Raw genomic sequence first — 23,414 nt, 5'->3', positions numbered from 1 at the left:
TGCTATATTGTGTTAATTTTGTTTTTGTAAGAAATATAATGATTATTGACTTAAGCGACATGGCCATGGTTTTCAATGTGCACTTGCTTTGGTATTGCATACTTGCGGCATAACATTACATGACTTAGAATTAATACATTTATATGTGTTAAAGTCAACTATTAAAATCCAATTTTAGTTTATTCACCATCACTGAATTGATGGATGATACTAAAGACTACCAAGGCTCGAGATGAAAGTCTACAACTAGCATTTTTTGATTAGTAACAAATGAAGAATACAATTGTGAGGGTTAGTTTGGATTTATATAATTTGCTGACGTAGGTTTTGGGATTCAACCCAAAACAAACTTTATTTTGATGCCAGATTCATGCTCTAAAGCATGATAAGGTGATCAAAAACCACTAAATCCATCGACGGCATAAAGAAACATAGTTTTGTCCAATTTAACACTAATTTATTTTCATTTTTTTGAAAATTATAAGAAAGGATAGAGAAGTAACTTACCTACCCGGAACATTGTCATAGCCCAAAATCTCGATGATATTTGCTTGAACCGCACAACAAATAGGTCTAGATAGATCATGATTTGTTCATTAGCTCGTTCCCACCCTGAGCTGGTGAGCACATGCTAAAAAGGGAAGTAAAAGGTCATCCCAGGAGATCCTACTTGGTTTTGGTTGATCTGGGGCTGATTTGGGTCCAATCTGCCTCCAAATTGCCCCAATTTGGCCCACTACTTACTGTTCGCGCCTGGTTTAGACCATTTAGTTGACCACAGAGTTTATTTGACCCCACTTCTGCATGCTTAAGGTCAGCATACTGGCTAGTATGAGGTTGGTATGTCTGCATTTTAATCCTTTCTTACAGCATCAACTCTTGAAGAAAGTAATTCTTCACCACTAGTTAAAACATGAAGAAAGAAGCAAGCAAAAATCAGATGCGGGAGGTCATGCCAAAACAATCAAAGCCTGCTGTAAGTCATGTCTCATCATGAATGCTAACATGCTATCATGCCAGCAATTGTACTGTGAATAGAACCTGCTACAGTAGCACTGTAGTGACTTAGACTCCTGAAAACTGTCTAGTGTCTAGACATTTCTAAAACTATATAGTAACTTGGATTGTCAAAGTCTTCAAATATGTCAACAATTTATGCCATTAGATGAAAACTAGGGCTGCCAATCTTCTTTTTGTGACTTGGATATGTACCTAAAGAATGTTCTCATGTTATTTGCTTCTGCTGCATGGACAGGAAACTTTTTATTACCTGGTTGATCAATGACAAAACCTGCATCTGCTAATTTTTTTTAGCTCCTAGAATTTGCAATTGCCTTTGGAGTGGTCTCTTGTGGCATGATGTTCGAAAAGACAGATGCTAGTTGAGTGTTTATGGCTTACAATTTTGAGTAAAGACATCAAAAAGTCGCTAATATCAAGTTCAGTATTTGAAGTTGAAACAATGCTGAAGGAAGGATATCAAGGAAAAGAAAGGAAGAATAAAGTAGGTTCCTCTTGGTTTTGATACCGACAAGATGAAAGAGGTTTGGGTTAGGCTTGTGAAATGAAAAAGGTTTTAAGAATGATTTTAAGGTTTGCTATCTACTAGCGCTAATTTGGAAAGATTGGAATTAGTTGCAGGATTGGGGGGAAAGAGGGAAATTATGAGCTTTCTATGGAGGCTCTAGCCTCCTTATGGAGGACTTTCAAGGTATTTATTATTTGAAATTTGTGTGTTGTGTGCACAGAGTTTGGTGATTATTCACATATTTCCAGAGACTCTAGTGAAATTTAAGATTGAACAAAGGCTAAGGGCATGCATGAGAACTTCCTGTTGGATGACAAGATTGGCTGGAGAAGAGGAGCGAAAAGAAGGAAGGGACGTCCCTGGATAGCTAGTGAGGGTGATCACAGCGATTGCAGGGCCTGATCCCTGCAGGATAAAAAAAAATATTGCAAAAACATAGTTAATAACCAGGTTAAATATATCAGGTTCATGCTTGTTATCAATCTCAGAAAATAAACAATAGAGAAGAAAGAATAATAGTTAGAAAGTAGAAGAATGGCAAAGAGAGAGAATAATGAAAGAAAATAATAGGATTAGAGAGAATAAGAAAAGAGGACATGAGATAGCCGAGTCTTGCTTCTTTGTTTTCTTACAATGAAAATCACCTATCAAACGAGTCATCATTAAAGAGATAAACAACCTTTTTTATGTACTTAAAATCATAACGTTACTAAATCATGACCTTTAAATTAAACAAATCCTAACTGTCACTTAAAACATGAGAAAGAAACCCTAATGGCTAGAAGAGCTTGCACTATGCCACTTCTATAGTATTGAGTGTCCACTCAACTTTCGCCGAACCAGTGTGTATTGCCCTATTCCAGGCATATTGTATTTGTATCAAACCAGTACTTGGTATGAGGGGTGTATGAGTGTCAAAATGTTGAACTGACTTGTATCGACACTGTGGCAACATAATACTAGTATAGGTACCAACAAGATTCACCGTCTCGGTACTGGGCCCCGCACTAGCATAGTAGTGGTACAGTATGGTACAGAATCTTTTTGGCATATCAAGTGTCGGTACGCTATCCATACTGGATACCGGTACCGAACTGATATGGTACGGTACGCCCTGTACCGCTCGATTTGGGCCGGTTGAGCGTACCATAATACCAAAACCGGTATTGCGAACCTTGTTCCATGTAGGATTGCTACACTGATATGGCTCCTAGAGGCTTTCTAAACTTCATTAGAACTAAGAAAACTTACATTACTAGACTTTTCAAATTTGTGAACAATATGCGCTGTTGGATGAAAGCTGGAGCTCTAATGATCTAAATGGACCTAAAGATGCTCTTTCCTTTTACTAATTTTATCCTTTGAATTTTTACCTTTTTTTGTAAAATATATCTAATTATGTAGATTTTTATCAACCTCATCATAAATAATTTCTCTAAAATTGATTAAAGTGAAATAATGTATGAGGAGAGATGCTTTAATTCCTTAACAATTCTTCTAGATTCTATATGGAGTACTCCCTTATCTCGAAAGAAAGTAGTAACACTAAACTCTCTTCACAGACTAAAGCGACCACTCCACTTAGGTCAACATATAAGCTAATATTTCCGCAAGAAAGTTTTATATATCAGGTCCTTACTTAGAAGTATGGTCTGCCGTACCGGCTTGTACCTCCCGGTACATACCGGTCCGGCCCTAGACCGATACCGGATCCGCGTGGAATCCAGTACTGGATTACTTTTTTAGCAGAACCGACCGGTACGTGCTCCGTACCGGTCGATACCGACCGGTACCGCTTGGTACCGGCCTCGTACCGTTCGCAATTTTTTTTTAACAACCATGCACTGTGGTTTCAGAAACCACGCACCGCGCATGGTTTCAGAAAGAAGTGGCCCGACTGGCCACTTCTTTTAAAAAAAAAGAAGCTGTGGCTTTTTTAAGTGGCCGAGAGGCCACTTCTGTCATTTCAAAAAAAAAGAGGTGGCCGAGAGGCCACTTCTGTCTCTTTTCAAAAAAAAAGAAGTGGCCGAGAGGCCACTTATGTTGCTTTTGAAATGAAAGAAGTGGCTGAGAGCCACTTTTTTGAAACTTGATGGCCGAGACAGCAGGATTCTGCGCCTCGGCCTTCCTCGTTTGGTTATAAAAGCCGAACAAGAGCATTCAAACTCCAGACTTCTTAAATTCAGTGAGCCTCTAAGGAATAACCAGAGAAGGAAAGATTTGAGAGATAGCCCACAAATTCAGGAGGAGGTCCTTCCCAAAAAATCCAGCGGAGACTATTTAAGGTGTATTTTTTTTGTCCTATGTTATTTCATTAATTTTGTTAATAAGTAGCTTAAAAAAAATAGTTTATAAATTGCTTAAATAATGCAAAAATTTACTCCATTAGCTTAATTTTTTGATATGTTGTACACTTATAATAGAAATGGAGCCATCAAGAAAAACGAACCCTGCAAAGCGTGATATTGGCTAGTCTTATGGGCGAAGACTTGGAAGAGAGGGGCAACGACACCAGTTTCAATGCAACTTTTGCAACAAGATTTTCAAGAGAGGAGGGGTACCAGGTTGAAGCAACACTTAGCCGAAAATTCCGGTGAGGTTGCTACGTGCCCGAATTATCCTGGCGAGATTCGTATGCTGATGAGGCAGAATCTCGCTGAGGTCAAAGAAGCGAAGGAGAGGGTTTCCAAGAAGAGGGCGGAGGTCGATTGCCGAGCGGCAGAGCCACTTTTCTATCACTCTAGAGAGCCAGAGGAGGTTGAGGATCTAGATGAGGAGGAGGCAGATATTCAGACGGCCATGCAGGCAAGCCTGGATGATCAGTGGCAGCAGAAGGAGGTAGCCAGACATAGGGTTCGATTTAGGCTCTCTGTGTACGAGTCGGGCGGCGGTTCTGGGAGCACTAGACAAGATCTAAAGTTCTTGAGGACAACTTCAGTCAGGAAGGACGTCGGCAAAGAACGTGGCCGGATTGCATCTATGCTGGGTAATTTTGGTAGCGAAAAGAAGTCATCTAGAGAAATTCCACAAGGAGCGATAATTCATGATATAGATTCGCATGCTCTCCCTAGCAGAGATTCAAGGCAGCAGTCAGTAGACACAATGTGGATGAAGGATAAGAAGAAAACTATGTGGCGAGCTATTGGATCCTGGTTTCACTTCAGCCACATCCTAGCGAATGTGACAGACAATACGTACTACAAGTCTGCCATTATCGCTATACAAGCTGCCGGTCCCGGTGTAGTTCCTCCAGTTCCGAAGGACATCTACGGTGAGCTTCTTGACAACAATAAGGAGGAGCTGGAGAATTAGATTGACTTCTACAAGAGCAAGTGGCCCATATATGGACTAACCATCATGTGCGATGGTTGGACTGGTCCGACCAGGCGGAGCATCATCAACTTTCTGACATATTATGATGCGAAGACCTTCCACAAGTCAGTTGATGCTTCGGTTTATGTGCACAACACCGCATACATGCTGAAACTTATGGAGGATGTGATTGATCTGGTAGGAGAGGAGAATGTCGTGGGTCGTCACTGATAATGGGCCGCAATAAGGCTGCCGGGCAGATCTTGATGGAGCGACGACCACATATTTTCTGGATCCCATGTGCTGCACATTGTATCGATCTCATGCTAATGGACATTGGAAAGATTTGTAGGGTGCAGCAAATGGTGGAGACAGCCCAACGCATCACTAGGTATATTTATAACCATAACTGGATCCTTTCACTGATGAGAAAGTATGCAGGGAGAGAGATTCTGAGATCAGGAGTCACACGGTTTGCTACCAATTTCATCGTACTTGAAAGCTTTCTTGAGAAGAGAGGAGCCCTACGTCAGATGTTTGTCAATCCTAAGTGGCATGATAGTAGATATTCTTATGCCGGTACTGAAGGGAGCAAGATAGAAGACTTGATGACGAGACAGTCATTCTGGCAGCGGGCTACTACAATAGTCAAAGCTATCAAACTATTATATGAAGTGCTGCGGGCCGTAGATAGCGAGATCTACCCCCAGATGGGGTTTTTGTATCACATGATGGTCAAGGCAAAGGAACAGATTATGGAGGCAGATCCAGCGCATGGCCGGTTGTACATCAACATCATTGAGCGACGGTGGAAAGCGCAAATGGGTAAGGAATTGCATCTAGCATGTAAGCTAAGATATAATTATAGTGACAATTATAGTGATGGATGTACTTATATAATTATGCTAAGATAGTCTCGTATATGTGCAGCATACTACCTAAACCCTCGGTTTCAGTATAGCATAGATGGAATTGGTATAGATGAAATACTTCTGGATGCTTTGTGTAATGTGATTTATAAGATGGAGCATGATCTAGAAAAAACGGCCCTATGTCTTGAAGAGGTAATTATGATTTAGTAATTACCAGCATGTGTAAGTATACTGGCATCTTCAATTATTAACATGGTAGAACATGCTTCTTTTTTACAGAGCAAATTATTTAGAAAGGGCAGTTACAGTTTTGACCAACGAGCGGCTGTCGTCAGCGAACACAATATGAATCTAGGTACGTGACACATCAAGAAGACATTCATCTGGTGTTACTTAGTTACTAATATGGAACTATCATATAAGTAATTTTCATAAATATTTTTGCAGCTGAATGGTGGGTGCATTTTGGCGGGTCCGCGAGAAATTTAAAGCGGATAGCTATCCGGATCCTCTCCCAAACAGTCTCCTCTAGTGGCTGTGAGCGCAATTGATCCACCTTCGCCCTTATCCACAGCAAACAAAGAAACCGTTTGACACAAAAGCGCCTCAACGACCTTGTTTATGTGCACTACAATCTGCGGTTGAGGCTAAAGTGCATTCAGAAGGAAGCGAAGCTCAAGTATGCAGATCCGATTTACGGAACCTTCACCGATGATGACGATGATCCACTACTCGGCTGGTTTGTAGGCCAGCAGCAGGAGCCTGAGCTTGACGAGTCAGGATCGCCTCCACGACCAGCTAGCTTCATAGCCGCTGAGGCTAGGGTCGATCCAGAGCAATGGACTGAGCACAATATTCCACGCACTCCCAGAGCTGATCAACCACAGGCACAGGGGAGCCAGTCACCACATGATTGGTACGAGACACCCACCGAGAGAGCTGATCGAGAGATGCTCGGTAGAGAAGGGCGACATAGCCAGACAGAGAGGGCCAGGAAAGGAAAACAAAGAATCCCAATGGAGAGTGTCGAGGAGGAGACTTGGACCAACAGCGATGAAGGTTCTGGTGGTGACGGATCTTCTAGCCATGGAGGGAGCGGAGGACAGTATGGTACTTATGAGACACAGTCGGAGGGTGGTCTTTATTTCACCTGTGAGTCCCAATTTACGGGTGCTACGCAGAATACGGACCATGGTCGACCACCTGATAGATTCCATGAGGATATCATTGGATATAGAAGACGGGCTTTCGAGGTCGTTCAGGAAGATAGGATACGGCTGCAGATGAGCTCGTATACGAATACAGATTCTATTATCCACAGCCTTAGCCAGACGAATATGGATATGGTGCATCGAATTTTGCTTCTGCCATATTTGGATGGGCTCCTACACAATCAGAGGACATCTCTCAGAGCCAGAGCGTGAGGAAGAGATCCGACAGTTCTTATAACCTAGCGCGTGTTCCTTCTGATTGGGTTGATTTGCCTTCTCCTGACTATACTTATGATCCGGATATCTACGAGAGCCATCGGCACTTGTCCCGATTTTAGATATCCGAGAGTGCTTTAAATGTATGTAAATAATTATATCTTAATTTAAAGATATTTTATATGTATCATTTTATTATTTGGAACGGGAGGAGCAAATAACATGCATCATCTATGTTTCAAATTTCAACCCTAAATTTAAACATAGAAACATCAAAAATCATGAAAAAAGCAATAAAAAAACATTAATCTTCACTTAATTTAAGATCCAACAAAGACAACATTTAAAAAAAAAAGAAATCCAAATTTCTGGCTCGCCGTACCGTGCCGATACGGTATCGGTACCGGCCGGTACGTACCGGATCGGATCGGTACCGTACCGGTCCGGCCGGCCACCAGTACGCCGACCGGTACCGGTACGGCGGACATTGCTTAGAAGTATATTTTCTAAGTCCATTTTCTAAATTAAAAAAAACAAAAATTTATATAGAAATCATCCTGATCTTTTATGTTGAAATTCATTTCGTTTAACGTTTCTTATGATTACCTAGTATCCTAGTTGCATGAGTCCTTGAAGGCCGATAATTATTAACCCCAACCCCTAATCTATCTTCATGATGGTTTTGATCTTCAATCTTGTTTCTTGTACACATTATATAACCCATTTACTAGTTTCTTGACCACTCCCTATAAAACCTTCTTTATCTTCTTTAGTTGCAAAGTCCTCCTTCCCATCAATGTAACATCCTTTATTTGCCAATTTAAATGCTCTTCCTGTTTGCTACTTCCAAGCTCTAAAGTTTCTTCTACCAATGTGACCATTTTTACTCATTCTTTTATGTTACAATCTATTTGCGGTAATATGGTAACTCTTAGAATCTTATATTGAAGTCCCAAATCTCGTGCAGGTACTTAATACCTTTTTGAGTCCCCTTCAAGGAACCACTAAAATGACTAACAACCTTGGTCCTTTTAAGCCTTGTAGATTTCATTGTAAAGCTCAAAAAGCCGTTCTTACTCCTTCCTCAAGCTAGTTGTTTCTTCCAAGTGTTACCTAATCTGCAGGACCATTGTTAGTTTTTATCCTAGCTTGTCATTGTCTCCACTCTTTAATAATGTCACCTAAATCCACTAAAAGCCAACATGCTCTTTAACATAGTGACACCCCAAGACTAGCTAGAAGGTATTATTTTGGGTTCCTTAGCCCTGTATACAATATTTTTCCGGTGCACAAGCGTGTGGGATTAAACGCATACCCACACGAATCTTTACATACTCCCTCCGTTTAAGTCTTGGTATCCTTACTAGGCTAAGGATCCAATCTCAAATGCAATCTCATCTCAAACACAAGTACGGCTCTTGGTCGATAGAAGAAGGGCCCATACTACAGTGCTTTTAGTCCACATGGGTAGTGGACCAAGTTTTCTTTGATACCATTGATAACAACCTAGGACCTTAACCAAAAAGGATAGATAGAAAGTATTATTGAGGTTTCTGTTGGGAATTATGTCCTAAATCCAATCAATTGTTAATTGTAAATGTATTTGAATCAATTATAAATAAGAACATGGTATTTATTCATCACCAGAACATCTTCACAAACTCCGATGTGATGAAGTCCTTAGGACTGCTTTGTGTAATAAAATATGATTTTGTCACACAGGTCCTTAAATGTTCATGACCGTATGATATACTATTAATAGGACGATAGTATTATCGGGCGTAGGTCATTGTGTATCATATTTGTTCGTTGTCTTCCAAACCAAAGAGTATAGAGATACTAGTATGGTATACAGGTGAATGGTAGTGTACGTTCACTGAACGTGACCAATTGACGGACTCTCTCTTGTCAAGAGTTGTTCCGAGTGGATATGGGTATATGTATCCTTTAGACCTGAGATTGCAACCGGTGGCTTGCAAGCAACTCACTGTACTTTGGTGCCGGACTACCTGGATTTCTAATCCAGCGACGAAAGGTTTCTGGGTCCAGTCAAGTACTTGTGGTAGTCAGTTGCAGATCAAGATGGGATTGACCTCCCTTAGAAATAAGGGTGAATGCCTTGTGTTTTCAATTAAGTAGTACCCTAGCCAGGGAAAGTCAAATCACTATCACTTGACTTATTGAATTGAAACATATTTCCGGATGGATCGTTTCAGGGTAGACAGACTCTGAACCCACCCTGGGCATTTTCTGGTCAAGAGGATGAATTATGCAGTAACCATAGTCCATAGGTTCTAGAATGTTGCTTTGCATCTATTCGGCCTATCCGGTCGTCGGGTCCCATTGCTAGATGGTTACTTCGATTAGTGCAGGAAGTGTTCTTGTACTACTGGCTTAGGTTCGAACCTGTGAGGTCACACGCTTAGAAGTTTCAGGATTGATCAAATGGCTGATTGACGATTGAGAATCGTCTAGAGGTAAAATAGTTAATGTGATTGACTGATTGCCCTAAGCAATTGTTGCTTGGAGAAGTTAATTAGTGATTAGATCACTGATTAGACTCAATTTGATTGAGTAATAGAGATTGGGCTTGACCAAATTCAAATATGATTTGAAATTGGTAAAACCGTAATTGACACCAAAATTGGTTTGGTGAAAATGTCTAATTTGCTCAACCAAATCAGATTTGGCTTGAGTCAAATTGGATTAAAATCAATTATGATCCTAGTATGACTAGGACTTCCTTCCCTATGTGGGACCCACATACTGTATGTGGGACCCACGTCCTGCCTAGGTGGGACCCACATACTGTATGTGGGACCCATGTCCTGCCTAGGTGGGACCCACATCTCGGCCACCTCACCCCTTTGCATGCGTGACATGTGGCGGAGCAGGACACCTCTTTTGCTTGCATGCGTGACACGTGGCGGAGCAGGACACCTCTTTTGCTTGCATGTGTGACATGTGGCGGGCCTGGACACCTCACACTCCTCCTGATGTCATCCATGACCTCATCTGCCTCATGAGGTCATCCATGACATCGCCCTCCAGGCCACCTCACCCCTTTGCATGCGTGACACGTGGCGGAGCAGGACATCTCTCTTCCTTGCATGTGTGACATGTGTCCTGGCAGGACACCTCACAGGACACCTCATAGGGACACCTCACCTTCTTCTTGGCCTATAAATAGGCCACCCCTCTTCCTTCTTCTTAACACATGAAGAGCACCAGAGAAAGAGAGTGAGAGGAGAGAGTAGTTCTGAAGGTGAAAGCCCAAGAAGGAGTTCTTAAGCTGTGAAGGTCCATCTTCTTCCTTCTCCCTTTCAGCCAACCTTCTGCCTCCCTGCGAGCTAGCACTCCCCGGGAAGCTGATCATTCCGGAGCTTCGCGTGGACGAGTCATCGAGGCCGGACGCTTGTGCGGCTGCGAATCATCCTTGAAGGAACCCCCTTCTAAAGGTAAGAGATCTGATCTCTTTTATGGTTGAGATATGATCTCAATCTTCAAATCACAAGAAGTTGTGATTTATGCATATTTATTTGAATTACACAATCCTCGAGATCTGAGGGCTTTGTGATATTTGGTGTCAAAGCAAAGGATTAGTGGAGACTATCCGATTCCCGGGAACTCTCACGCGTGATCGTGTGACGAAGCGTGGCTCTCCACCCGGGGGCTCATATGATGAGTGCTTTGATAGGCACACGCGGGTGTCACCCTATGTATTGGGACTGAGCCCGTGCCACATGCGATGTGCAGTTGAAGACTGTCTTCGACTGGTATCAGAGTTAAAATATCTAAAATATCAAGCATGTTTTGGGTTAAAATGTTTAACCCGTTCTTTCCGCATAAAAATTTTCTGAAATTCATGCTTAGCCCTCTGCACGCACACCATCAGTTTCTTGGCCCTATATAAGTACCCAAGATTACCCCTGTGCACAACCAACAAGGGACTAAACACATGCCTACATGGATCCTCATGCCTAGTTTGGGTCAACACATTGTTAGATGGGTTTGGGTTTAGGATATATGTATTGCTATGGGCTGTAGAGTTAGACCCATCTTGTCCACAAATTGTACAATAGAAGAACTTGTCCAAAAAGATCCAAATATGTTGGTTGCAACTATGTGGACCCATTCTTCATCAACTATAGTAAGAGTAAAACCATCCTTCAAATGCTCCTTGAATAAACCTGTTCTTTGATGACTAAATTCTCACATTTCTTTGTTTTTATCAAACATGGTTTAGTTTTGCTGCCTAGTGGAAAAAATATCTTCATTAGAGTAGGATAGATTCATAGCAAACTTTAACTCTAGTACTTAGTAGATTATCAATCGACCTGGGCTTCCCTAATGTTTTCTTTCATCATGGGAAAAAACAAGACTTAAGGTCCTTTTTGCATCATATCTCACTCCCATCAAAAACACTTTGGACCTAATCTCTATATTTTATCTCTCATGATTTCCTCACCTATCACTTTCTCTTCCATTGCCTAATCTCCACCTCTACTTATCTTTCTCCACTATAACCTCGTCCCTTAAACAAACCAACCACTAGCTTTTCTCCTCCTATGTAGCTGCCCCACCTCTGATTCTCATTCCTTCTCTATTTAGGTGTTTCTCCATTTGAAGTTACTTTGAGATACTCTCTTGTGCACCCTCTAGCTTCTTAGTCTCTATAGAGCTAAATCTAATGATTTTGGGGAATATCGGATATAATTATTGTATGTATAATGCTATGTCAACAAGGTTACATTGAGGTAATGCCCAAATTTGGCTATCATATGTCCAACAAAGGCACATATATTTTCATATTCCATCCAAATTGATGATCCCTTCTCCCCTCTAAATCTTCCTCCATAGCCTTTTCGAAACTAATTAACAAAATCCAATCACCTAGCTCATCCATATTACACTGGTTAATCTCAATGAAGTGGAGAAGGAGGCTTTAACGTGATTACATGGAGAAAATTAAAGCAAGCAAGAGAGCATAAGACTAGTCAACTACTAAGGAACGAATGATACTGAAGTGACATCAAAAGGATCCGTGTAGTCATGTCTCTAGTCCCACATCGGTTATGTGATGGGGTGATCTTGGGTACTTATACAGAGCTAAGAAATCCAAATAATACCTTCTAGCTAGTTTTTAGAGATGTAGTCTTGGATATTACAAATGATATCAGAGCCAGGTTAGTTTCCAAACCATAGTGAAAACTTCTATAATTTCCATGTGAAGCCACTACACCCAAGCCAATAACTCTTGCTTAATATACTTATTTGCCACAAACAATTGGCGAAAAAACATATCCTCCTTAACAAGCCAAAGAAAAAAAAATTCCTTTGTTGTGTTGGCATGGCCAAGGTGATGCATGGCCATGGGATCACCTTCAACTCTAAGTAGCAAGAGAAGCCAATCCGTACAGCATTGTGTATTTGTGTACTTTTTTTAAGATGAATATTCATCAACTTAATGCTAAAAGGGAGAAACCAAGGAGATGAAATGCTCCCAAAGATTTTTAGCATTGGATATCACAACTCAAACCCAAGGATCTCTTCATTGATACATTTGATAGTTAATAGGTTTCTGAGATTTTATTTCTTGTTAGCTAGGTGACAATCTGAGTTTCAAGATTTTGCTTCCTTTTTCCTATTTGTTTGTTACTCTTTAGCTTGTCAAGAGGTGTGAGTGCCTCTTCAACACAAGGATTTTTCTATAGAATAGGGATTAAGAGCTATAATCAATAAGTGATGTCTCTTGGTTCTATAGAGGGCATTGATTGTCCTACATGAAAATAAAATACTTCACAATGTGAGACTAGCAAGAACTAGTTGGTCTCAGAAATGTTTGTAGCTCTTCTTTCCAGAAAGTTTTTATTTTATTACTTTCCTTCCTTGGTTCCAAATCTGACTAAATCCAAACCTATAATTTCTATTATCCAATAGTAGTAGGAACAAAAATTAATCGTATGTTAGCATTTAATGATTCATTTTTAAACATATACAGTTAGAATTTTATTACTTTTAGTGATAACCACAATAGCCACCGCGGTTACTGCAAATTGAACCCACCTCCACTTTCATGTCTGCCCTTGCCTTGGCAATTCCTTTTCTTTGGGCTGCCCCAGTCTTCTCTTGTTCTTGGTTCATTGAAGCCATATTCCTTTTTCTTTTTTTTGATATCCACAGCCACCTCACTGAATTTTATTACTTCTAGTGCTAGCCACAATAGCCACTGCAGTTACTGCAAATTGAACCCACCTCCACCTCCATGTCCGCCCTTGCCTTGGCAATTCCCTTTCTTTGGGCTGCCCTAGTCTTCTCTTGTTCTTGGTTCATTGAAACCATGTGGCACTTGCCTTACTGGACCCTCCTGATGATCATTGTGGCACTTGGTGCAAGTAATATTGTCTAATTCGACATCTGGATTTCCACATCCCTCTTTCACTTCTTCGTTGAGTTGGGATGAAGCTAGGCACTTTGATGGCTTTGCAGGAGAATGCCATCTTAGATAAGAGATGGGATAAGGAAAAGGGAACGAGGAACGGGTCCATTTTTTATAGATGCAAGCTAGGGTGTTCTAACAATAGCTGTGAAGAGAGTGACGGAGCAAGGAGGGGAGTTTAATTAATATAAAAACAAATTCATAAACAGACAAAAATAAACCCTTAGTAATTATGGGGCCGGCAAAATCTATTTAAATGGTTCCAATTTTCTTCACTGTTACTAATCATTATTGAAGAATTTCATGATTGATTCATGAATTATATGTAGAATCTGATTCTTTTCTTCTTCTTTTTTTATCTTTAGCCAAATTTTGATTGATTTGAGGGAGTTTCATGACAAATCTTGTCATGCTACTTAAAAATTGTTCATTTAGTATCACAGTCTTTAGAATATTTAAAATTTGTTATGCTCTCTAAATTATGATCGACAATATGTCGGTTCTAAACCATTCAGGTCAGTCTTAGTAAACAAATTATATGCACCTACACATTTGTGACATGAAGTGAGTGTGTGGTAATAGTATATGTGAAATGACCTATCTTCCTTATATAAAACCCTAAAACATGGAAACATATCTTCAACCACTACTGGAAGAATCATGTTGATAGAGGACTGTTTAAGGCTGATTTCGAGAAAGCCTTTGATAAAGAGGAGGGTGGGTTTATCTGCAAGATCCTTGCTCTTTGTGGCTTCCCACAAAATGGTTCAGTTGGGTCTCCCCGATCCTCTCGATCTCCAAAGTGGCCCCTATTCTTAACTATACACTCAGTAATTGGATTAGCTGCTGCAAGGGAATTCTCCAAGGAGGCCCTTTATCACGTTTTCTTTTTATTCTTCTAGGTGATGTGATGAACCGGATGCTTAAGGTAGCTGCGAGGAACAATCTGATCAGAGGACTTGGTCTTTAAACCTTGAAGGGGGTCTAATTGTGTCAATTATGCTGATGACATGTTGCTCATTTGCCAGGCTTCCTTGCTTTACTTGCTCAATTTAAAGATGCTCCTCTGGTCCTTTGAATTATTCTCAGGTCTTCGTATTACAAAAATGCAATGATCTATGTAGACAGGGATCTGAACAAAGGAAGTATCTTCTGTGGTACAAATGTGAATATCTCTATCGAACACTTGGTCTTCCTCTGAAGGCAAATCGTTTACCCAAGCTAACTGGATTCCTTTGATCAGAAAGGTGGAGAAGAAGTTAGTAGGATGGAAGGATTAACTCTATATATGGAAGGAAGGTTAACATTGCTTAATTCCGTATTATCAGCCATCCCCACTTGCTTTTTATTTTCACTCTACCTTCGTGGGCAAGATTGAAAATTGATCAGATGAGGAAGGCATTTCTCTGGATGGGTTGTGCCAATATGAGCGCATTCTCAAGTCTTGCAAGGTCATTTATAGTCAAAACAAAAATGAAGGCAACCTTGATATAATTGATTTGAACATCTTCAATAGAGCTCTCCTTGCTAAATGGTATCATAGCAGACCTAGCCCGTGTGGACTAGTGGATAGTGCAGGATGAGCAATTTTTGAACTGATCATGGGTTGATCATAGTATTTGCGGTTGGATTTGACCGGATTTGGACCTTTATCTTGACAAAGATGCCGGGGTTTAAATAGGGGGAAGTATGTGAGGATTCGTGCGGGCATGTGTTTAATCTCACGTTGGTTGTAAGTTGGGGTAATTGCTAGTACTTATAGATAAAGCTAGAGAATGAAATAACCTTCCATTAGATCCAGTTTTAAAATGCAACTGAACAAATTTAATTGTAAAGCTATGAATTTACTGGTAGTCTATATTGTGACTTTTGGTGTTGGCAGAATGTACTTGTTGGTATGGAATTGAGTCTTCCTTTTCATTTTTTTACCTTAACCCAATCAATGACTGCAGTGTTAAAATTTCTTTTCATGAAGTTCAATGAGGGCTTTGTATTGGCATCTTTACATGGGGCTTTTTTTCCTTAACTGAGTTAGAATCTTAAGACTTTTTTGGTGACAGGAGAATTCTATTCTTGCTGTCAATACAAAACTTTTTCTCATTCTATAGAAGCATGGTCTGTATTAACATATCTCCTTCCTTATTTTAATTATTATTGTAACCTACTTATTTTTTGAAGATATTATTTGGAGTACTTTCTAAAACTTAATTTTTTGGTTTCTTCAGCTTTTTTGGTCCTTTAGATTTCAAACAGGCGATTGTTTCCCTCTTGATAAATTAAGTTGTACATTTGTAAATTTTGCAGACAGTGGATTTCTGTTATTTCCCATATTTGGCCAATATATGACTTGTTGAAGAATGAGGATCTTCCTAATTATTGGTGTAACAATTCTGTTGGCAGGCACTCATGGGGATACAAGTTTTGGCGTAGAAAAGCCTAAATATCCTGGAGATGATGGGCTTTCTTTGAGTGAGTTGAGTGGCTACAATCCCAAAAGACAGGAATTTGATCCTGAATATGATGATGACGCAGAAAAGGCACTGGCTGATATGAAATTCATGCCAAATGACACTGAAATTCATCATGAACTGAAGCTGCGAATGCTACATATTTATTGCTCAAGGTTCTTGTTAGGCTATTATTTTAATCATCATGCATAAAATTTATATCATTTGGCAAGAAAATCTTTTTTATCCAGCAACATATATGTGTGTGCGCGAAGTCAAATTATTCACCAGGACTAAAATGTGTTTTGTATTTTCACCGTAAAGCATGTGAAGTCAGAAATTATACGTACATAAAACAAAATGCTTGGAAACTTTGGATTTTGGAATTTCATTTGTTATTTTGTTGTTTAACAATTAGACGGTGTATCCCTCTTTTGCATGAAATCCTTTTGACAGCTATGCAGAATGTCTTCTTGCACAAGACAAAATGCACTACTATCACCATGGATCCTTGAACAATCCTATATTGAGGAGACACAGAACTTTCAGCTTTAGAACTAGAAGGTGAAGGCAGCGCTATTGTACCAATAGTGATTTCTTCTATTCATACAAGATCCAGTGATCTGAGAAACCCCTGCCAAAATAGTCTCTTACAGAAAATTTAATTGATTAACTAGATTCAGCTGTGTGCATTATATTTCAATGATATATTCTGTATAATGTTATATTATCAAAACAGCAAATGCAATAAATTTATGGTCTTCGAGTTCCAAAAGTTGCTAATTTAATATCAGCACATGTTTTTTTTGGGATCATATAACGTTAATTGTGGTGTATGTCATTTCTCAGTAACATACATGTTATTAGATTTCATTTCCACACTTGGTGTAGTTTCAATGCAAAATTAAATAGAGATGCAGATAAAACCTGCTGCCACTGATACCTATTGATAGTGTTCCACAATGCAAAATATTCAAGAGACTTGCTTGTCAAGTTACAGCAAAAATATAGTTATGCTACATCTTTCATACTAACATGAGCAAATTTTCGTTTGCTACTTACTAGAATGTTATATTCTTTTCCCTTCTGATAGGCTTGATGAGAGGAAACGAAGAAAGGATTTCATATTGGAAAGAAACTTACTTCATACTATTCCATTGGAGAAGGAACTCCCTGTTGAGGATAGAGAAGTGTATGAGCGGTATAAGGTTTTCATGCATTATCAGTCTCCAGAAGAACATGATGCCTTAGTCCAGAGTGTCATTGAAGAGCGTAAACTTCGAAGAAGAATTCAAGAGCTTCAGGTATGATGTTTACTATGTTATAAAACTCTTCCTATCTGCTTAAAGAACTACTTATACTTTTCATTGCTCTTTCCATTCATTCTATACCCAGTACGGATTTATGAATTGTAGTGGAAAAGGAATACTTATATTGCGGGTTATGGCACAATAGTAAGGTTGCGTGTCATGGGTTCAAAATACATAAACAGCATCTCCATACATTGTGGTTAGGATGCATAGATCTAACCCTCCTCAAAGCCTGAAGTGCTAGGAGCCTCATGCATGGGGATGCCCTTTTTAGTGGAAAAGAAATATATAATTTGCAAATTTCTTTTTGCCTGTTTAGTGCTTTAAATTCAGATGCAAAGAGGGTCTGTATTCTAATAAATTGACTCATGTCCTTTTACTTTTTTTTCTAGTGAACCTTTTTACTGTGACATGTTCCAGCTACTGAAATTTTAGATCAAATTCCATAGAAAGTTTACAATATTTACTTATTGAATTGGCTGATGTTTTCTGAGGTAACACTTGTTTATATTGTATGGGTTGATTGTAACTTGTAAGTGTATACTTTGGAGGACATGAATGTTCAGCTGTTGCTTTGTTTTAGTGATTGTGCATACACTTGTATAATTGCTCAAGTTTCACAGAATCTAAACAACTGATTGGTCTCAAATTTTCAGATTCTTATTGCATGCGATCTAATTGCCAATATTTACCAGCTTCACAGGATTAAATTGCCCTCAACTTGACTTGTTACTTTACTTTATCCATTCTTTGAACTATCACTAATTTGCTGTATTGCAACTGGCCTCCACAAAATGCCAGATAACCAGAACATAAAGCTGGTCTTGATACTTACTGCAGTTTGTTCATCTTCGGCTTTTGATGAATCAAGTTAAATTTTCATTAGTGTGTATACATATATGTATGTGAGAAAGTTGTGAAGCCCCATCAATTTTTCATTTCCAAGAGAAACAAAATGAAAGAGAAGCAGAATACAATCATCAATTCATCAAGCAAAACAACTAATTTTAAGATATCAAAGGAGCTTGTCAAACTTAGGAGCAACTGAAGTCCACTGACACCACCAAAATTCCTTTCCTCTAATGATGTCAACAGGAGAGATAACAGCTGTTCCTCAAAAGTCAAAAGAGTCTCTTGATTTTAGCTTTTCATAGCCTCCACTAAATAGTGACATTCAGCATATCTATCGCATTTAGTTGTCAAATCCTTCTTAAAACTCGATATATGTATGTATGTATGTATATGTATGTATTTATATATGTACATAAGTATGTACATATGTATGTATATATGTATGTTATCTGAATTTAGATCTCATGTTAAGTACTGACCTTTGTATCCAAATTTCAGGAATGTCGTGCTGCGGGATGTCGTACCATGGCAGAAGCAAAAGCATACATTGAGCAGAAGAAGTTAAGAGAATTGGAAGCCAGCATAAATAAAACAAAGTCAGATAGCCAAGTTTCTAGTAGTGGTAAAACACTTAGAGCAAATGAACTCTCAAACAAAGAAGACGGGTTATCCGATGGAAGTCCACAAAACATCAATGAAGTGAATGGTGGATCAGGGTTGGAGCTTGATAGGAAGGATCCATCTTCTGTGGCTACGATGCAGGTCCCTTCAAAATCATTTGATGCGTGGGATGTCACTGGACTTCCTGGTGCAGACTTGCTAAGTGAAACTGTAAGAAATACCTTGTTTGTTTGTTCTAGACAGCTTTTACTATTTAATTTTTGAAGTTATGGATGTCAAAAATATTCTTGTGCTGGAAATATTTAGTTTCCAAGGCTGATAGTGCAGATCTGCAGCCTGTTGCTTGATGTCATTGTTTTAAGTAAACTATCAGGGATGGAAGATCATCATGACAGCAGACTATTAGTTTACCAAGAATTTTTGATTGTAAACATGCTACTTCTGAAATCTAAGCATGATGATTTTCTGATTTGAACAGAACTGTTTACTCATAGTTAATTCTGAAATTCAGTTTTCAATCAAACCTGTGTTATATGTGTGGTCAATCAATTTGAGCAGATTGTCTTACATGTAGCTGCAAATATGAATTATTTACTGGTTTTTCAAACAATTATGCATTACTCATATCAGTCTCTCATTTCATTGAAGTTTAGTGGGCATTTAGATTTTAACTTCAAATATATGATTGACTTGTTTATTTTCTTGGTTCTCAGGAGCAAAGGTTATGCTGTCAGTGCGGGTTACTGCCCTGTCACTATCTTAAAATTCAGGAGGTGTTGATGAGTGAAATATACAAGGGTACCATTGTGAAGAAATCTGATGCTTATAGCTTCTTCAAGGTTGATCCAAGCAAAATAAATAAGATTTATGATATGGTAATGAAAAAAATAGGCCCAGCATGAGTCGCTCTCAATTGATTAACTCTTTAGCTGAGCCATGCTTTTTTTTTTCACCTTCTTGAACATATCATAGTCTCTTATTAACTTGTTATCACCAGTGTTGTACCTAGTAGTCATTTGTAAAAATTCTTTCGTTCTGAAGATTTATATATTTAGTATATATGACTTATAAATAGGAGTCAAATGGTAGAAAATGATTTATTTATATTAGCTGAAAGTGAATATTGACTTATGTAGCATAAATCTTATCTTCATTACAATAGTTGTGAACAATCATCAGACCCATAGAATGCTATACCATACCGAACCGGATGGTACCGGACATACCGTACCGGTTTGGTACCGGTACCGGTACCGGTATGGGTGGCGTACCGAGGATATCGGTACGCCAAAAAACTTTCGTACTGTACTGTACCGATACTATGCTAGTGTGGCATCGATACGAAGTTCGGTAGTGGTCCAGCGAATTTGATCAGACCGGTATTAATTTTTGTGGAAAAAGCTTAACCATTGTTTGGGCATGAATGTAAATACAATCAATTGCTATTACTATTTATTCTGCCGGTAGGTCATAGTTAATTGATGACACCCGGCAAACCTGAAAAGTACTTGGATCTCATTTCGTGGTTGGCTAGAGAATACTGTGGTACAGAAGTAAGTACAGTTTTTTTATAGCAATGTTTAATATATAGATGGTTCTGTATGTGATAGATGAATTTAATACCCAAAGGGGACTGATTGAAGGGACAAACTAATTAGACATCATAATGAACATTAGTCCATCCCTTTTGAGAATATTAATGGACTTTGAAGCTACATGGAGAAGAACATTCCCATACTCTTGGCTTTCCCTTGTAGAGTGATGTTCTATTAATTATAATTCAGATATATTACACATAGCATGCAACAATTGCTAGATTTGTAGAGACCTGAGACTGTATAAGGATTTCAGAGCCAACTTGGGCATGATAGCAAGCATGCATGTGCAGAGAGAGGGGGGTGGGGGATGGGGCAGTGGGCAAGCTGGAAACCAGCCAGTAGAACTTGAGCTTGAGCCCAGATCTTCTGTGAGAGCGATATACACATACATAAACATGTACATATACAATATACATATACATGTATGCATACATATGCTTATACATTATGTATGCACATGCACATACATAGTCTAAAATTAAGACCATTAATATCATGCAGCCAAAAGTTGAATATTTTAGAGGTTTTTATATATGACCGATTGAAGCCAAAATGGATGGCATTGGCAGACATAGGTGTCAAAATGCATCGTTGTGCAATATAAGTTACGAATCTACAAGATAACTTATGATTGATACATCTTATAATGGACACATGGACTAAAATTTAGCAAGTTTGACATATAAATTAAATAAAACCATCAATACTGTTGTTAATTCATACTTACGGTAATAAGTTAGTTCAATGAGGCATCATATCATTCACAAAGATATGCTTATTTACATCACAATATTGTTAAATACATATTACTCCTTTTTCTTGACCTAACTAGACTTGATTTTTTTATTAAATTTCACTGTGAAAGAATGTGCATGTGCAATACATGCTTACAAGAACAGATGTTGGAGATGCACTTGAGGGCCGTGATGCTATGTAGGAATTCCTCCTATACGAGTATAGAATATTGGCTAAATACACTTGTATCCTAAAGATCTGCAACAAATATAATGTGCTTATTTAGTAATATGATCTAACAATGCATAATTGACAATGATGATTGAACATCAAGAACTTGCGTCAACCACCATTTAGCATTTTCTTTCCTGATGTGTATTTGCATGTTTATCTTCCAATATGTACCAAAACGTTAGTGTCAGTAAAGATTAAAAAGTATGTATTGAGAGGAACAAAAAGTTGTAACAAAAATCATGACATTTTCTTGTGCAGTACCCAACAGCATGGGATGTGCTTCCTGATCTTTTTATATCACAAAGTTACTCTCTATTCCCCTTATTGTTACATCCTAAAGGTCTTCACCATGAATTTTCTACTTAAATATCCATTTATGGTAAGAATATATTGACTCCATTGTCCAAGAAAATTATTTCTCTCAAAGTAGCTATTCATCAACCTTGAAGATATTGGAATTTTCTCAGTTTTTAATTGATGACGTTACTTATATTTATGTAAAATAGTCCAATTTGTTACTCACATACTTCTCAGGGTTCGTCCTCTCCTTCCCCTTACCCTTCCTCTATGGAGATGCATCCATCACATTGTTCCCACCCTTCCCACAATAGTATTGTTTCCCAAATCTTCCCTCCCTCCCCCCTCCCCGCAACCTCCCGGGGGGAGAAAAGAAAAGCGAAATTGAGGGAAATAAAAGGTGTGAGTTTAATGAAATGAGATAAACCAATTGTATCATTAAATAGGCATGCAACATGCTATAAATATTTGTGAGTTTTTAGTAGACCTCAAACCCAAAACTATCAATTCCTAAAGTAAAGTTTTCACAAACCCTAATTTATCACGATATAAAGAAGGAAAAAGACTTCGAGTATGCATATAAAGATGCTTTTATGGAATGCTCCTGTTTTAGAATCTCATGATACCAATTATTGAAAGCATTGGTAGATTGTTACCTTCCTTATAACGAGTGTGGGTTGTGGCTTCTTTCACTTACTAAAATTATACGCCTCATGCCATGGCCATTAAACTCTGTGAGGTTTGACTATCCAAAAAAACACTATGAGGTTTCTAGCTACCATTAATCAGTCCATCAGTCGCGTCAAAAATCATGTTTCCTGAGCTTTGGGCACTTTAAATTTTTTGAAGCATCTTCCAAACTTTTGATGTCAACATTAGATATTATGAGGGTTATAGCCAGCGGCGATGTAAAAATCGCTGATGTTGATTCCAAGCATGGATGAAAGAGGTGGAAAGTTGATATTAGGTTGGCAATCAGTTCCAAAGAAAAAAAAATCCAAATTCGATATTCATTAATTCTAGGACAACATCAAATGCTTGGTGCATTAGGATTTGTAAAGCCAATCCATATAGTTGGGAATAAGGTTTAATGGTTGTGGTAAAGGTTCCGTACATAAGGAATGTTAGATGTACATGCTTCTGTAGGTGATAAGAAGTTATGTGAACATCTGAAACATCCTTATCCATGCCCTTATCTAATTTTTGGTGTAGAACCCATGTGGGTATGTGTGATGATGATGCACGACCTTTTCATATGTTTCTCATCTACTGAAAACACCAAGGATTCAAGTGCTGACCATGCTGTTTCTGCCAATATGTGTTGGCACAGGGAACGTAAGTGTGCTGCTATACACGCATATCATATGATATCAACTTGTGCTGGCAGGCTTATATCAAGCCGTTCTAGTTTAGCACAGGTTGAAGCAAGTATTGAGCCTTTTTCTTTTATTTGCTTCGCTTTCTTGTATTTTGGCATCGCACAGAACATGTCAGATGCCACTGAACAGCTAGCACGTACTGTGCCAGCAATTAGCTGATACCCACTGACACTGGCTCAATCCCTGATGCGAGCAGTTGCTTGGCACGTTTACTATATAATTTTACCTACTCTTTGCACCAAGATTTTAATATATCTGTCATAGCTATAATGAAACATGAGCGTGAAATCATCTTCAAATGTTTTAATGGATTGTTATTCAGGTCAGAAATTTAGAAAGCTATATATGATTACTATGTTGTAA

The 23,414-nt window shown here is 38.8% G+C and overlaps 1 protein-coding gene across 2 annotated transcripts in view; it reads left to right on the top strand.

Moving 5' to 3' along the window:
• LOC103714915 (transcriptional adapter ADA2-like) overlaps positions 1-23,414 on the top strand; it is a 39,902-nt gene that overhangs the window by 15,337 nt on the left and 1,151 nt on the right. The window contains exons 10-13 of one of the 2 annotated variants that reach the window (XM_008802380.4): positions 15,979-16,201; positions 17,119-17,329; positions 18,686-19,018; positions 19,522-19,647. In XM_008802380.4, coding sequence (XP_008800602.1) covers positions 15,979-16,201; positions 17,119-17,329; positions 18,686-19,018; positions 19,522-19,647 — 893 coding nt within the window. Of the gene's footprint in view, positions 1-15,978; positions 16,202-17,118; positions 17,330-18,685; positions 19,019-19,521; positions 19,684-23,414 lie in introns of both variants that reach the window. The other variant, XM_008802379.2, reaches the window with a different exon arrangement.

This window comes from Phoenix dactylifera, chromosome 6 (genome assembly GCF_009389715.1).
Source record: "Phoenix dactylifera cultivar Barhee BC4 chromosome 6, palm_55x_up_171113_PBpolish2nd_filt_p, whole genome shotgun sequence".
Lineage (NCBI taxonomy): Eukaryota > Viridiplantae > Streptophyta > Magnoliopsida > Arecales > Arecaceae > Phoenix > Phoenix dactylifera.
This window is presented reverse-complemented; position numbering and strand designations above follow the sequence as displayed.